The sequence below is a fragment of the Aulonocara sp. 'chitande type north' Nkhata Bay genome, linkage group LG4 (genome assembly GCF_057382095.1).
Source record: "Aulonocara sp. 'chitande type north' Nkhata Bay isolate Kocher_YH1m ecotype deep benthic linkage group LG4, A_spYH_male_GT1.1, whole genome shotgun sequence".
Taxonomy (NCBI): domain Eukaryota; kingdom Metazoa; phylum Chordata; class Actinopteri; order Cichliformes; family Cichlidae; genus Aulonocara; species Aulonocara sp. 'chitande type north' Nkhata Bay.
The window spans coordinates 976,560-991,936 of NC_141347.1; the positions used below are offsets into that span (position 1 = coordinate 976,560).

The window sequence follows — 15,377 nt, forward strand, 5'->3', positions numbered from 1 at the left end:
CTGACTCGATAACAAACAAGTGGGTTTCACTGCTGTGGCAGATGGCTGAAAGTTTGTCAGATGATTTTTATTTCCACTAATTTGTTTTTATATCTTCACACACATTTACCTGTGTTTTGTAGGCTGTATTATTTGAGCTTGCACTGCCCGGGCAACACTTAACATACAGTATTCTTTCACATTCTTTGCTTGACACTTATTTTGGTGAATAAATTAGGATGTATCTTTAAAACTTTAGCATGCTGAGCAGAATCAGTTTAAAAATACTTGTCAAGTGTTCTGTGTTGAATGTAGCCCGGTTGTGTACATGTATGTATACTGTATTAAAGTTAGAACAGTAGCTGGCATATCTGGGTAAGCTGGTTCAAAACGGTTCATACTTCAGGTGGCGTTTTGCTGTGCCTGTTTTGTTTTTCGCTCCTTTTATTAGCCTTAGCCCTGACTGTCACATATGGAAGCCGTACAAGAGTACTTCATGCATACACAGACTGGGTAAAGGTTGCAACAGTTTCTTGCCTTTTAAATCAAACACAAGAGGCTAAACTAGTCTGGTTTAAGTTTTTACTGTGAAGTCCTGACACGTCCTGCATCCTGACTACTTCACCACTGACTGGAAGGAACTGAACTATCTGCACCCAGGTCTGCTACTTAGGTTTTCTCATCTTGTGTCAAACTTTTGTTGTTGTGTTTTTGTTTGTTTTTAGTGGATTAGCTTGTGTTGTCTTGTTGCATGTTCATTTTCCTTTGCTATGTTGGCATCATGGCTGATCTACTTTTAGCTGTTTTGAAAAAAATAAAAGGTTTTTGTTTTCTAATTATTTTGGGCTTTGGACTCTCAATTACTTTTTAAAGGTGCACACAAAGATGTATTACTCTGACCAGAAAAATTGCAAAAGCAGAATCTCCATACAGTTACCAACCAAGACACTTAAAATGTGTTCTTTTCTAGTAGCCACTTTTCTCAGTATTAGCAGATGCAGAATAAGAAAAGTAGTGGAGATGCTGAAATAAATATCCTGAGTTGTTAAGTGCAGATTAAGATTCTAGATTCTGTATAATCTAAGATAGGGATGTGTCTGTCTGCCATAACAAAACAAAAAGGTTTAAAAAAAAAAAAAAAAGCCTTTCAGGCAGGGTGTAGGCCAAAGCAACAGCTTATCTGCACCTAGCCTTCAACGCCTAAATACAGAGTTTAACCAACCACATTTGTTGAACTACTTCTAATGGCCGAATACTCAGGGGTTGCCACAATAGATCTTCTACCTCCATCTCACCCTAGCCGTAGCATCCTATGTCGATGTAGCATCTGCATGTCCTTCAACACATATTAAATCTTCTGTGTGGTTTTCCTCTGTCTGGCAGCTTCATATTCAACATAATTTGTTGAATATATTCACTATTCCTTTTCTACATGTGTCCAAGCCACTCAACCCTCTGACATACTCAATTCTAATCCTGTCCATCCGGGTATCTAACAATGAAAACCCTAGCATCCACTCTCCAGCTCTGCTTCCTGTCTTTTTATTTTGACCGGCACCAAACGATACCTTATAGCAAGTTTCACAACTGTCTTGTAAAGCTTCTTTTTCACGCTTGTTGTTGAAATAATTGAGATGAATGACATTAGATCATCAGAATTTTATCATCTGTTTATAATGTCTTAGAGGTCACATGCATGGAACAAAGAGCAGACAGATTAAAATTATTGTACTTAATGCATTGTGACGAAAGGAACAATATTTCACTTTTGGGAAAAAAGATTCTTTAAAAATTAATTCCATCCATCCATCTTCTTCCGCTTCATCCGGGGCCGGTCGTGGGGGCAGCAGCCTAAGCAGAGAAGCCCAGACCACATCCTCCCCAGCTACCTCCTCTAGCTTATCCAGGCGTTCCCAGGCCAGTCGAGAGATATAATCTCTCCAGCGTGTCCTGGGTCTGCCCCAGGGCCTCCTCCCGGTGGGACGTGCCCGGAACACCTCACCCAGGAGGCATCCTTGTGAAATGCCTGAACCACCTCAGCTGGCTCCTTTCGATGTGGAGGAGCAGCGACTCTACTCTGAGCCCCTCCCGGATGGCTGAACTTCTCACCCTATCTCTAAGGGAGAGGCCAGCCACCCTTCGGAGGAAGCTCATTTCCGCTGCTTGTATCCGCGATCTCGTTCTTTCGGTCACTACCCACAGCTCTTGGCCATAGGTAAGGGTAGGGACGTAGATCGACCAGTAAATTGAGAGCTTCGCTTTTACACTCAGCTCTCTCTTCACCACAACGGACCCGTGCAGCGTCGGCATCACTGCAACTCCAGCACCAATCCGTCTGTCGCTCTCCAGCTCCCTTCTCCCATCACTTGCAAACAAGACCCCGAGATACTCCCCACTTGGGGCAGGAACTCATCCCCGACCCGGAGTGGGCACTCCACCCTTTTCCGGCTGAGAACCATGGCCTCAGATTTGGAGGTGCTGATCCTCATTCCCGCTGCGAACCGTTCCAGTGAGAGCTGGAGGCCCTCACCCGATGAAGCCAGCAGAACCACATCATCTGCGAAAAGCAGAGATGAGATTCTGAGGCCACCAAAGTGAAATTGAAAGCCCTTCGTCACCATTAATTCCACTATGCTTAAAGATACTTTTTTTTATTTAAATCAGAAAACAGTAACAGTACATGTACACCGATTAGCTTGAAGTTCAAGTGTTCTAAAAGTCACACTGTTTCTCTGATAAACAGTTTACATTCGCCCATTCACAGTGTCTGAGTCCAGCAATGTTAGATCCACAAGTTTCACTAAGGATTGCCACTGCTTACTGATGGAAAACATCAGGATATCATGTAGTATTTAGATTTTACACTGTGTTTCTAAGTTTGAATTTGGAATAAAACCTGTTCTATACCTTTGTGCTACTAATTGTTTAGGGTCAATACACATTTCTTACAAACTCTATCCTTATTGTTACATATCATTGTGAATATACTATTAATATACCGGTACTAGAACCAAAAAGGATACATCTGGCAAAGGCTATATTTTCAGCATAACCAATAAATCAGTCCACTTCCTATATATTCATTTGGCGCAATTTGTGTAAATTTAGCAGTAGCCAGCTGTCTGCCTTTTCAAATTATGACTGCTCTAACACTCAACATTTTTAAAACATGTTTACTCCCTAGCTTTTAATTGTGACTGAGCTGTTTGGCTTTTGAGTCTTGTTTTCTATTTTTCTATATTCATTTATAGTTTGTTTTTGTTTTTTTGTTTTTTAGTTTGTACAGCACTTTAGTCAACTTGTGTTGTTGTTCAAATGTGCTCATAAATAAATTGATAAACAACTGTTTATCAGCAAGAAACTTTGGTTTGAACGGTGTGGTGATCTGGAGCCTTTCTGTGTGGAGCATTTTCTCTATCATATCAAGACTATCTCTCCACTCTATTACATATTCCATATGCACGGAGTGGAGAGATAGTCTCTCACTCAGAGAACCTTAAACTCAAAACTAGAAAAATGTAGAAGGACAAGTTATAACAGCAGATGATGCCACCTCTGAGAGTGCACGGACTCTTTAGTCTGCTTGGATAAAATTCAGTAGTGATAACATGACATTGCATTGTTCTGCAGAATTTAAAAGATAGTTTCCACTAAGAGCTTTCAATGAAATGGTGTTTATTAATATTGCTAGCATAATGTCAGCCATCCTCACCATTATTGCATTATCCTTCCATTTTAAGTGTTTGATTTTGGGGCGCACTAGCTGTAATGCAAGATTGCATCCTCTCAGCAATTTTTTTTCCTTAATAGTTGCCTGACATATATAACTGTAACAGCAGGGGAAAAAATACAGAATGAAACGTATACAGGTTATATATTCCAAATTCAATATTTCAGCATCAATGGCCAGAAACACAACACTGCTAGGCGCAAAGTAAAACTTTTATTTTTATTTTTTCATGTTTTTTATATTACAAAAAGTTAAGTTCCCATGTCCTTGAATACCAGCAAGCACATTGGGAATTAATAGAATACAAACAAGGCTTGTATGCAGGTTGGAAATTTCACCCTTTTTTTAAAATCAATTTCAAAAACAGGATTCTGATTATGTAGTTGTCTTACTGCATTTCTTTGACTTACAGGGATCACAGACAATGATTCTTTACATTGTGTGAAGCACTGAACGCCTGCCATGATAGTTGTATTTCCCAGTGTTTTAGACAATAGTATCAGCCAGCATGTCCATCTGGTTGCGTTAACAACTGAGCAAATCTCTGTTCATTTTCCTGGTTGTTTACATAGCAGTCCATCCGAATTGACACACATTCTGAACCAACAGTCCTGAAACATCAACAATATACAGTGCTGCTACCAGAATTTGTTCTCACATATAATTCTAAATCATGACACATGATGTTGCTAATATTTAATCTTTTTTTTGTTGGATATGTCCTATGAAATGCTACAACCTACTGATATAGCTTATTTAGCCAAAAAAAAAAAAAGGTATATGCAATACCACAAAGCTTCCAATGTGCCTAGATCTGAAAATATACATCTGAATATTCTACCCTATGTCTTCAAGTTTTGGGAAATTAACTATGTTGTCCTGAGGGTACTGTGTGGGTACAGTGCAGTCTAGGAACTGAATATACCCAGGTTTGAGCCCCACAAATCCAAGTCTTCCCTGTGCAGGTTTCCTGTATCACTATAAACAACTCGTGTACGCTGGCTCATAGTCAGTGTAGTGTCAACGACTTTTGGGGTCTATTAGCTGATAGCAAGGATCAGGCCTTCTATCCGTTTTCTATACACTGGCTGTTGAACACAATATTTTTAAGCATAAGAAATTCTTAGGCATTAAACTAGCATTCTAGAATGCTGGTCCCGGGTTCGCTACCCACTTAAATAAAAACTCAAATTGCCCTGAAGCTTAACACAAGCCAGAATCAAGTCTTTTTCCATTTACTGCTCAACTTCCATTTTCCCAATCCATCAATCATGCCAACAAGTAAGGACCCTTAGGGAAACATGCTTGGTTCTTTGAGGTTTTGGACACTCAGGACTATTTGTTTAAAAATGACCCTGGGTTCCTTCCTCACCAACCTACCACCTTCATTTTTGTGGTCACACTTCCTTTTAAAGAACCTCTTTACATTTTTGATATCTCTTCACTTCTTCTTGTCCCTTTGACTCTGTTTTTTACTGTTTCTTCCATTAGGTTTAAAATGAAGCATGTACTCTGTAGCATCCATGGGACTCCCTTCCTCCCTTGTCAACCTGGAAAATACTTCCTTGTATAGCCTTTCCATATGGCGTCTAATTTCCTGCAGATTCCTTAGGGTTTCCCGTTTTTCTCTTAGTAGACGTGAACGGTGCCGCCTTAAAGAGGACACATCGTCCTCCAGGCCCAACAGCACATCTTGTTTCCTCTTCCTGCAGTTCTGGGCAGCTATCTTGTTCTTACCACGACGTCGTATGTCCTTGATAAGGGTAAGTTGCTCCTCACTGAGCTGGTAATTGGACAGTAGGCTATTAAACTCCTCCACTGGCAGATTAACAATTAGCTCATTGGAGAAAGGGATCTTCAGGGTTCGTGCACGGCACTCATCCTGACTCCAAATTTTGTTCTCTGAGATGGATCTAGAAAAGGACTGTGGGTAAGGTTTGACACTATCGTGTTGTCGAGTCGATTTAGCGTGTTTGGTAGGCATCTTGCCGAGGGGGATAGAACAGGCGGAGGACGAGGGCATGTTATACGTGTGATCATGGCCAATATGCTCCAGCCAGGAAAACCCATGAAACAGACTATGATCAGAATAGTCGACAGGAACAAGCTTATTTTCATGATTCTCTCCTCCTACTGCCCCCATGTCTTCCTCTTCAAGCTCTTCCTGCTTTATCATCATTACTGCTTCCACATCTGAACCAGCTAAGTCTTCCTCAGAATCTTCATCATCATCTTTGGAGAAGGAACTTCCCGTAGCTGAGACATAAAATGAAGAGGACGTTGACGAAGAGGAACAAGAGGAGGCCTCAGAAGTACATGGAGAAGCAAGGCTGTGGCTGAAGTCCAAGGATAGACCGGAGTCTGAATCTAGCTCACCCTCACAATCTAGGAAGATTAAGATAAAAGTAAGATCAAAGTAAGTTTCACAGTTTCATTATCTGCACTTTTTTTTATTTATCATGCTCTTCAAAGAACTGTACTGAACTGTAAGTGTTACAGATTTTGTAAATAAAATAGTTATGGTATTGCCTACCTGTGGAATTGCCATGATGATGTGTTGATGGTCGACCATGATTTTCTATGACTGCAATCTTAGAGCCTAAGTGGTCATCATCACTGCCAATTTCCTGTTCTGCTAGTTCATGGTTGAAGCAGCTTTCATCTTCCAATCTGGCTGCCATCTCAGGACTGAATCCTTCCTCCAGAGCCTGGTCCAACAATCTAATTTCATCCAAAATGGCAGCATCCTCTAAAAGATCACTAAGTGGAACAGGAAGATCATCTTCATTGTCTTCATACCCCAGTAGGTGACTGGAAGGAGACCCCACAAGGTCTTGGGTCATAACATTTCCATCTAAAGGTAGGGTGGAATTGGAAGATTGAAAGTTAACATCAATGCCAGGACGATGTTCTGGTTCCATCCTACCCACATCAACTTGTGATAAAAAACTGATAATGTTATCTTCTTCCATTAGTTCCATGCTGAAGTCTTCTATAGGTTCTTCTGCAAGCAGATCTGTTTGGTCTGGAGGACTATTCAAGGGATGTCCATTAATGTTATTCATAGTGTCCCGTGTGTTTAATGCTGAGTTGTGGTCATCCAATTCTGCAGTAGGGGTTAATGGAAGCAGGACTGGCTCAGACTCAGATTGAGGCTCTAATAAACCTGGAAAGATGGTGTGGGCATGGTGGCAAAAATATACATATATTATTTACAACAGGTTGTGGGTTTGGAACAAACATTCACAGAATTGTCTGTAAACAAGAAAAGCAAATTATGCCATATATTTAGAAAATGTCCGGATCTTATATAGTTTCTCTAGAGTTTTCTTAAGGGTTTTCCAAAGTTATTAGAACTTACAAATTCCTATCTGTAATCTTGACTATGAAAGTGATCAGTGTTTTGTATTATTTTTAAAAACCCAGACAAAATTTTGTTAAGTTGGGCTCAGTGTCCTAATTATTTTTTCTAAGCATCTACTGAAAAAGGTCCCAAGATATTTTTAAAAGCTGTGGAAACATAGACATAACATAAACAGCTATGGTTTATTATGAAATTAATTACCATGTTGCAAATGAGTCTCCTGATCAGCTTCTGTAACAGGATTGTCACAGCAGTTAGACATTGTTCCAGACACATTTCCTCGAAAGGTTCCAGATGGTCCTGAACTTAGATTGTGGTCTGATGATGCCATGTCCATGTCTGTGTTCTGGAGGGCAGAAATGAGAATTGTATCTAAATTTACTGTATCTTGATTTTTTAATTTTATCCCATAATTTTATCTCACTCTATTTAGTAAATATATTTTCATTTTTTTTCTCCTAGTCACCTCAGGTTCCATGATATTTAGCAAATCCTGCCAATGGAGCTCAGAATCCATGGAGGGATTATCAGTGGGGAACAGTAGAGAGTCTCTGTCTGAGGGCTGCCTCTCCAGGTCCCCCATTCCACCAACAACATCATTTAGCTGAGGTCAAAGCAACCAAAAGAAATTCTGAGCACTGTTAAACGTAAGGAAAGGATTAAAAACAAATGAGAAGAGAACAGACTATGGTGGCAACCTACCCATTGTTCCTCTGTGGAGGGGAAGGTCTCCTCCAATAACCTGAAACACTCCTGGAGGGAAGTCTAAAAAAAAAAAAAAAAAAAAGTGAGTTTAACCTATCGTTAATCTTTGCTGGATGACTAAGAAATCAGATACATCTTTATCTATAAATCTCTTCTTGGGCTGATTCCTGCTTATTTATGTGTTTATATGCGTAAAAACCACAACCAATACAGCCTTCATTTTCACAATATCATACAATTGATTGTCCCAAAAATCAGAGCAGAATTGGGGAAAAAGGCTTTTAAATATGCTGCCCCTGCTTCCTGGAAAAATCTGCAGAAGGAACTGAAATTATCAGAACTGGTTACCTTGGGGGAGTTTAAGTCCATCTTGAAGAACGAGAGAATAACTCTTTTACTCAATGTGATTGTTTTTAATATCGCTCTTAATTTGATCTGTTATTGTATATTTTTCACATGTTCGTACAGGATATTGTATTTGTTTTAATGTTATATACATATGTAGTACATGTATTTTGACATTTGTTACCATGATGCCAGGTCTCTCTTGGAAATGAGATTTTTAATCTCAATGAGATTTTACCTGGATAAATAAAGGACTAATAAAAAATAACCACATGGGTGCTTATTTTAGCTGACCTTCAGGGGTGGTCTGGATAGTGGTGTCTGTAGTTTATTAATCATGGTTAGCAAGAGATTGTGCACTTTCTGGATTGGTTACAAGATGCCCCACACCTGGATCCAGGAAAGCCTAGAACTGTACATCAGGACCTTCAGTTGTTTCATCAGGAACTCATGTGGCGAACCAACTTCAAGTCACTATCATGTGAGATCTACCAAGGAGATGCTCTGCATAGGCCTCAACCCCCTCAGTGAGATAAAGACTGGCTATGGATACTGACTACAGAATGGAGCAATTGTCAGCAGCCTCCTCTACATGGATGACATCAATCTGTATGCCAAGATCAAACAAGACATTGATTCACTGACATACAGCCGTGACATTGGAATATCGTTCAGATGGTAACGAGGAGAGGAAAGGCTGAGGGGATATATATATAAAACAAGATTTATTTTCACAGTCAAACCAGCAGTTTAGCAAACAATGTACATTAAACCAGGGGTGGGGAACTCCAGGCCTCAAGGGCCAGAAGTCTTGCAGGTTTTAGATGTCACCCGGGGTCAACACACCTGAATCAAATGATTAGTTCATCACCAGTCCTCTGGAGAACTTCAAGACATGTTGAGGAGGTAATTTAGCCATTTAAATCCGCAGTGCTGGATCAAGGACACATCTCAAACTTGCAGGACATCGGCCCTTGAAGCCTGAAGTTCCGCATCCCTGCATTAAACGAATATCTATCTCCCTGGTTGCCCACTTATATTCATTTCCAAAGATGGTAAACATTTTGTAAGAATTTACCACAAAAGTCAAACAGTAACATTTAATAAAAGATACATTATTTAATTACAATTACAAATCCAGCAACTACTGCTCACCAAAGGTTTCACACGTGTGCCAGTTATACTGGGTAATTTCCATACTGAAATCTGTCAGATGCATTTTCTGTTTTACCAGGCAACAAACAGACAGACTGGCTCAAAATATCTTCGACCTTCCTGACCTGGTTGGGGACTTTCGAGACAAACACAAGACCCCCAGCAGCTGGTCAGCTGAGACAAATATGTGGCTTTCAACATACAGAATATAAATCAAAGCTAGATTGCTGCTGCATGACAGGAGTTCAGCTTAGTGTCTCATTTTGCGCCCATATCATTCCATTCATCATAACTGCTAAATTGTTTTAGTTGTGACTATAGCAATGTAACTGATTTATTTACTTATTTATATGATCAGTTTCATCACTGCTCGCTACTCCTGTTTACTTCCTACCACAAGTGCAAGTTAAAACCTCATGCAATAATGTGCGTTTGTTTACAAGCATGACGGCTCATTGCTTGTGAATGTCTGAACTGCTGCTGTAAACAGGAGGGATTGCAAAACGGAGTAATGCCGATGTGTGTCAGTAAGCAATAAGTTAGTGATCAGGTTTCAAAACAAGCCAGACAGTCACAAGGCTGAAGGACACTAATAAGGCTTTCATTCTGTATGAGTGTGACTGTGTTTGTGTGTACGCTGGCTAGTTGATTCTGATAGCTGACATTATATTTGTTTTCATTTTGATGACGAGGGGATAGCTGTGTGTGTGTGTGTGTGTGTGTGTGTGTGTGTGTGTGTGTGTGTGTGTGTGTTTGTCCTGACTGGACATGCTGGCCAGCATGTGGGTTATTTTTATACTGTACATTCTGTTTGTTGGCATCGGTCACAGTGTTTTGTTTAGTCATAATTTAGTGTGTGTAACCCCGTCTATAGTGATGATTATTTAATCATACACTCATGGTGATCTTTCTATGTATTTTTCAAGAAACCCTTAACACTGTAAGCTGAGAGAGATGTGGTTGCCCTTTTACTGTTACAGTACTCAGATACTAAGACAGGTTATGTGAGTGTTTAATTCTGGTCAAAGCTTGACCAGGCATGTGAGAGCTGTTGCCATTATTAAATGGAACTAGCAGCAAGCAGTAACATGGAGTGAACTGTTCATCAGCACATTCGCTTACCTAAAATTAAAGTTAACATTTTGACACTACTACTATTATTTATGGCTCTGTTTCAATGTGGGATATTCATCCTTAGTTCACCTGCCTTGTTTCCCCAGTGGATTTGTAGATATGAACTGGAAGTAAACTATCAACATGGATTCAACAAGTCACACTGTGGAGCACCACACAGACCTATAGAGCCGCTTGTTTGTTTTTTCTTTTTTAAGATGTGACTATATTTGAACTACTAAATTATCCGTTAACGCTAGTAAGCTTAGTTAGCAAGCTTCATCCATAAATTGTAGGGGTGCAAAGCACAGACTCAGATCCCTCCATTTAGTCCTCAGTAACTGAGTCTATATCACACAACAAGTTATATTGTTTGCCATTAGCAAAAGGTACCAAAACAACAGAGACACTGGAGAAGTCCAATCAGCAGCTGCCTGGGTCTACACACCTGTCAATGAGGCCAGGCCCTAACTTCAAGCTTCAACAAATTCTCAAGGGGGAAATTCACTAGGAAAATATCTGAATAAATTAAGATTAAAATATAAATAAAACTCAAACTGTACAACTTGCAGTTATTCAGTATCTAGTACCATTAGTTGAACCAGTCGGTGGGCATTAAAAGAGTAGTGAGCAGTGTGCGTGACCCCAAAGACTCAAACAGTGTACTACAAGAAAAGAAGAAAAGCTACAGCTAACAGCAGGCTCTTGCTTTTATTCTTTCATGTGTTGCAACTGTACTGATTTTATTACTTCAGCTTCCTAGTGAGGTCATGTGCGGTGAGGTGAGGTTTCCTAGTGACTCATCAATCTCTGACTCATTCTCTCTCATGACATCAAGCTCAGTTTGGGTGACAGTCAACAAACAAAAACAGCTCTTTAGTCGACATCACTCGTTCATATAGTATATATGTAAATAATGGCCAGCGGTTTCTATTCATTCCAACATATCTACACTGATACTTCAGTGATAATATGGGTGGACCTACAGACTTGTAAAAATCTGTTGATATTTGACAAGAAGCAGCATTTTTATTTTCAGTGCAACCTAATGATTTGGTGGTCCCCTGTGGTTTGACATTTGTGGTTTTAAATCAAACTATTGAATGGATTGGACATATAAGCACGCTCACTCCGTTCTTCCTCCGCCTCAGTGCATATTGAGGTGTAAGACAGTGGTTATCGGGCATATGGTATCCTTTCACTTTCATGAACCAAAAATGGAACTTTCAGGGCCGTTTAACACAGCAGCTTGGCAGGTGTTATACACAGATGTTCTCTTGGTCTGCTCTCTTTCTTCACAAGAAAAAATTATTGACTCATCATCTCCACTCAGTTCACATCTATTTCTCCCTACTCCCAGCCCTATGAGTGCCAATATACCAATTAGAAAAGGCTTTAAACAGACAGAGCCAATTGTCAAGAAACAATTTCACAAACAGCTGTAAAAGCTGCATGTGAACAGGATTTTATCCTCTAGATAACACATTGTTATCTCAAGGATAAAGGTCAACCCTTGTAACTTAATTCTCTTTGGCCTAGTGTTAACTATTACAGCATAGACATCCCTGTATAAAGGCTGTGTGTTCTCTTATGGGACTGTTTATTGATGATTTTATCAGAGAACATGTAATAAACCTTTGCACACACTTGCACTTAACCTAGTTCAGACATAAGTCAAAATGGTTTTAGAGGAGCATGGCACATGAAGATGAAAATAAACAGAAGAAAAACCTATATTTGAATGTTGCAAATCACTCCATATAAAACTGCTGTACCTCTGTATCCTCTTTCTCCTCTTCATCCTCAAGTTCAGCTTGTGGCTCCGCAGGCAGAGCAGTCAACTCTCTCTCTATTTCAGCAGGAGTTCTTTCCAGCAAGGATGCCTGGTCTGGAGATCTTATGGGGAGGGGTTCTGGCTCCCGCTGGACCAGCCATGTCTCTAGTTCTGCATGTGGAACCTGTGGAGAAAGGTTCACAATTATATGAACTTTTCTCACAAGATCACAGGAGTCTTACCAAAAGCATTCATTTTGCTGTCCTACAATAAGCTGTATAGGATTAGAGTTAGGTGCACCGCTACTACTTTATGTAGAATTCTTTATATATCATGCCCAAACAGAAATCTTACAATAGAAGATCAGATATGTGTAAAACACTCTGATTTGATCTGATCTTGTAGTTTCTGAAACTATGTTTGTTTAACGTGTGGGTAAAAATACACTTAAGCCTACTCCTGTGGTGACCTGGTGGATTTTAAGAGGTAAATGTTTCAGGTTTTTGTGCTAAGTCAGTGAAATCTGCTGCCCGCTGTAACTTGTTACTGAACAAACTCACATGACAGTTCTATCTATAATCATATCTAAGCATACTTTTAAACTGCTCCTTTAATCCTTAAAATTGCATGAACTTATAATTGGAATGCAAAGTATTGATGACTAAAGAGATAACGATTAAAAAGAAAAACATTTTTTTACGTGTAGTCTGTCCAAAGAGCGCACCCAGCCCAGCAGCCTTTGTGCTGTGGAGAACCCATCTAGTTCTACATTTTTGGGGTGCAAGCCTTCCTCCAGGTGATTGCGGAGGTTGTGGAACTGTGTTTGGGTGAGGGCTGAGGTTGGACCCAGGATCATGTCATGTAAAGAGGAAGGCAGGTAGGGCTCCAGTTCCACGTCCACCCTCACGCCACAGAGACTCAGCAGGATGGCCATCTGGATAAGGCCTTCTGTAAAGTATTTCTTGAGGTGCAGCATTGTTTTGGCAGATGACAGTAGTTTTAGAAAAGCAGACTATAAAGCTTGATGTTGGTCACCACCGCTGTGGTGTCTCTTCTTTTGCGTGGTTCTCCTGCAAGAAGCAAAAAGAAGCTCTTTTAGGTTCTATTCTATATCGTGGCTCAATGGGAAAGTAAAGAAGATAGGAAAATACACCAATTCTCCATTGATCAGGGCCTAATCCGAAAAAGGCAATCTGGCAAATTTTAGATGTTGTTTCTTATTTAATCATTGCAAATAAATATATTAAATATATTTTAGTCCCTTCCATATGAAAATGTGTTGTAATTTGAGTGCAAAGCCCTGCAAAACTGTGATGCCCAGACAGTTTCTGTCCCATTTACAACTTCACAAAGTCTGATTCATTTTAACAGCTGTAACAAAGTTAGAACTTTCTTACTGCTACGCTCTAACCACTAGAATTACCCTTCGATTAGCCTATAATTGATGCTAGTACTACACCCCCCACCATTATGATGTTGATATTAACTCCAGCTATCAAATGTAATCTTCCACTGTCAGTGTAGCCTGCTTTAGAGCAGTTGAGCTCTGACAGTTAGTATGAGGAGATAAGGCAGGCACAGGGCAGGGCTGGCCTGTATCACTGCTCTCAGTAACTTTGACCTACTTCTAGAAAGTCTTTGGTAACCACCTGCCTGGCACACAACGCTTGTGTTACTCACTGCAGCCACATGATGTAACTACCAATGTTTGCCTGGAAAACCCCTCTCCATGTACTCCATCCAAGAATTGAGTTTACTTTTACTTCTGTGGTGATCTGTTTAGAGAAGGTGGTGTAGAACTCCTGACTGAGACAGTCATCTGGCATTGTACTTGGTACCTGGCAAACTAATACAGCCCTGCAAACTTCTCATTGTGGGAAGTATGATTAATAAACTCAGGGTTTCCTACAGAAAAGTTGTTAGCGCCCACAACTGTGAAAAAAGTGTGAACGCAAAGGAATTCAGTACTCTCTCTTACACACAGAAGAGCAGTAGCTAACTTTGATTTGTGGTCACAAGTGAGTGGATTTTAAATGAACAGGTAAAACAATATTAAATCATAACATTTTAGCCCCTTCTCAGTTTATCAAACAATTCTGTGTAATGTAAAAAGCAATTAGCGGAAAAAGAATGAAAAGCTAGAATTGAGGAATGTTGTTGTTATCTGATCAGTCTTCTCATCTTATGATCATAACCATAAGAATCAATTAAAGCGTATTAGGCTATTACCAAGTATCAAGTAATCATAATTCAGAAAAATGTTTCTCTGCTACTGGATTAATGTGTGTCTTTACTGGTCCGGCTGGCTCTTGTATATGTCAAATGTTAAATCTTACTTTGTAAAATACGATTGCATTTTACATGTATTATATAACATTGCCTCTTGAAATTAGGCTTGGTTATAAATATGACGGGAATCTAGTCGGAGAGCCTGAGCAGCAGGTTGCACAGTGTTTTTATCCCCGATCATCCAGAACATCCTGATAACTGTGTTATCGCGGAGAAGCCGTTTATACATACACATGCATTTTATTTGTACCCTACAAAAAGAAGCATAACACAACGAGAGCCTAACAGTGTAAGCACGTTAGTAGCGTACATTATACAGCATTACCGGGATACTGCTGTGACTCCACTGGCGACTCCCAAACACACCCTCACACAGAAGTATACAGACACAAAATAATATACAAAAGCACATCAAAGTAATTAATATATCGATAATAAGTGTGGGCATAAAAGATGCTGTCTTACCAGTCAGGTTTAGTGTGTGCTCAGGGTGTTTGTTGATCTCTCCTACACTACCGCAGCTTATGTTTCTGTTCACTAGAACTGCCCTGGAGGGTGGGACCTTTTTAAAGTAGCACCCTCGTGGTGACGTGTAATAAGCCCTCCCTAGGAAAAAAAAACCCCCACTGGCGTGTGTGTTAGCATTTCCCTACTTAAGCTGGGGACTTCTTTTAAAAGAAATAAACAAAATATTGCTCACCAAGTAATGCCTGCGACAACAATAATACAGGCCGTTAAGTTTCCTCTCCGTTCACGCAAAGCTGACGGCAGATTTTGAAGACGTGTTACTTCGGTCTGTCGCAAACAGTTTACTATAATTTATTAGTGAATGTGAAATATAAGAACAGGCTGCTGGTCTCGTGATTTGTGTCTTTCTCCCAGCAATCAAAATAAGAATACAGGGACTAATAAGTAATTTTACT

The 15,377-nt window shown here is 39.9% G+C and overlaps 1 protein-coding gene across 2 annotated transcripts; it reads right to left on the minus strand.

The window, feature by feature from the left end:
- Positions 1–1,712: 1,712 nt before the first annotated feature.
- On the minus strand, positions 1,713–14,985 carry nfe2l1a (nfe2 like bZIP transcription factor 1a). 2 transcript variants are annotated; one of them, XM_086287847.1, is made up of 8 exons: positions 14,920–14,985; positions 12,890–13,235; positions 12,167–12,349; positions 7,776–7,838; positions 7,540–7,677; positions 7,275–7,419; positions 6,243–6,875; positions 1,713–6,094 (listed from the first exon to the last, which is right to left on the minus strand). In XM_086287847.1, exons 2-8 carry the CDS (start codon positions 13,139–13,141, stop codon positions 5,151–5,153), a joined length of 2,358 nt encoding a protein of 785 aa, XP_086143973.1. In that variant the 5' UTR covers positions 13,142–13,235; positions 14,920–14,985; the 3' UTR covers positions 1,713–5,150. The 2 variants fall into 2 exon arrangements, with proteins under 2 accessions (XP_086143973.1, XP_086143972.1); XM_086287846.1 differs by having other exon boundaries at positions 12,866–13,235.
- Between the last annotated feature and the right edge of the window lie 392 nt (positions 14,986–15,377).

Coding starts and splice junctions, on each gene's coding strand:
- nfe2l1a (XM_086287846.1), bottom strand. CDS start 13,141: ATGCTGCACCTCAAGAAATACTTTACAGAAGGCCTTATCCAGATGGCC. Junction 12,350..12,865: donor GCTCTTTGGACAGACTACAC/GTAAAAAAATGT, acceptor CTTTCTCCACAG/GTTCCACATGCAGAACTAGA. Junction 7,839..12,166: donor AGGAGAAAGAGGATACAGAG/GTACAGCAGTTT, acceptor TTTTTTTTTTAG/ACTTCCCTCCAGGAGTGTTT.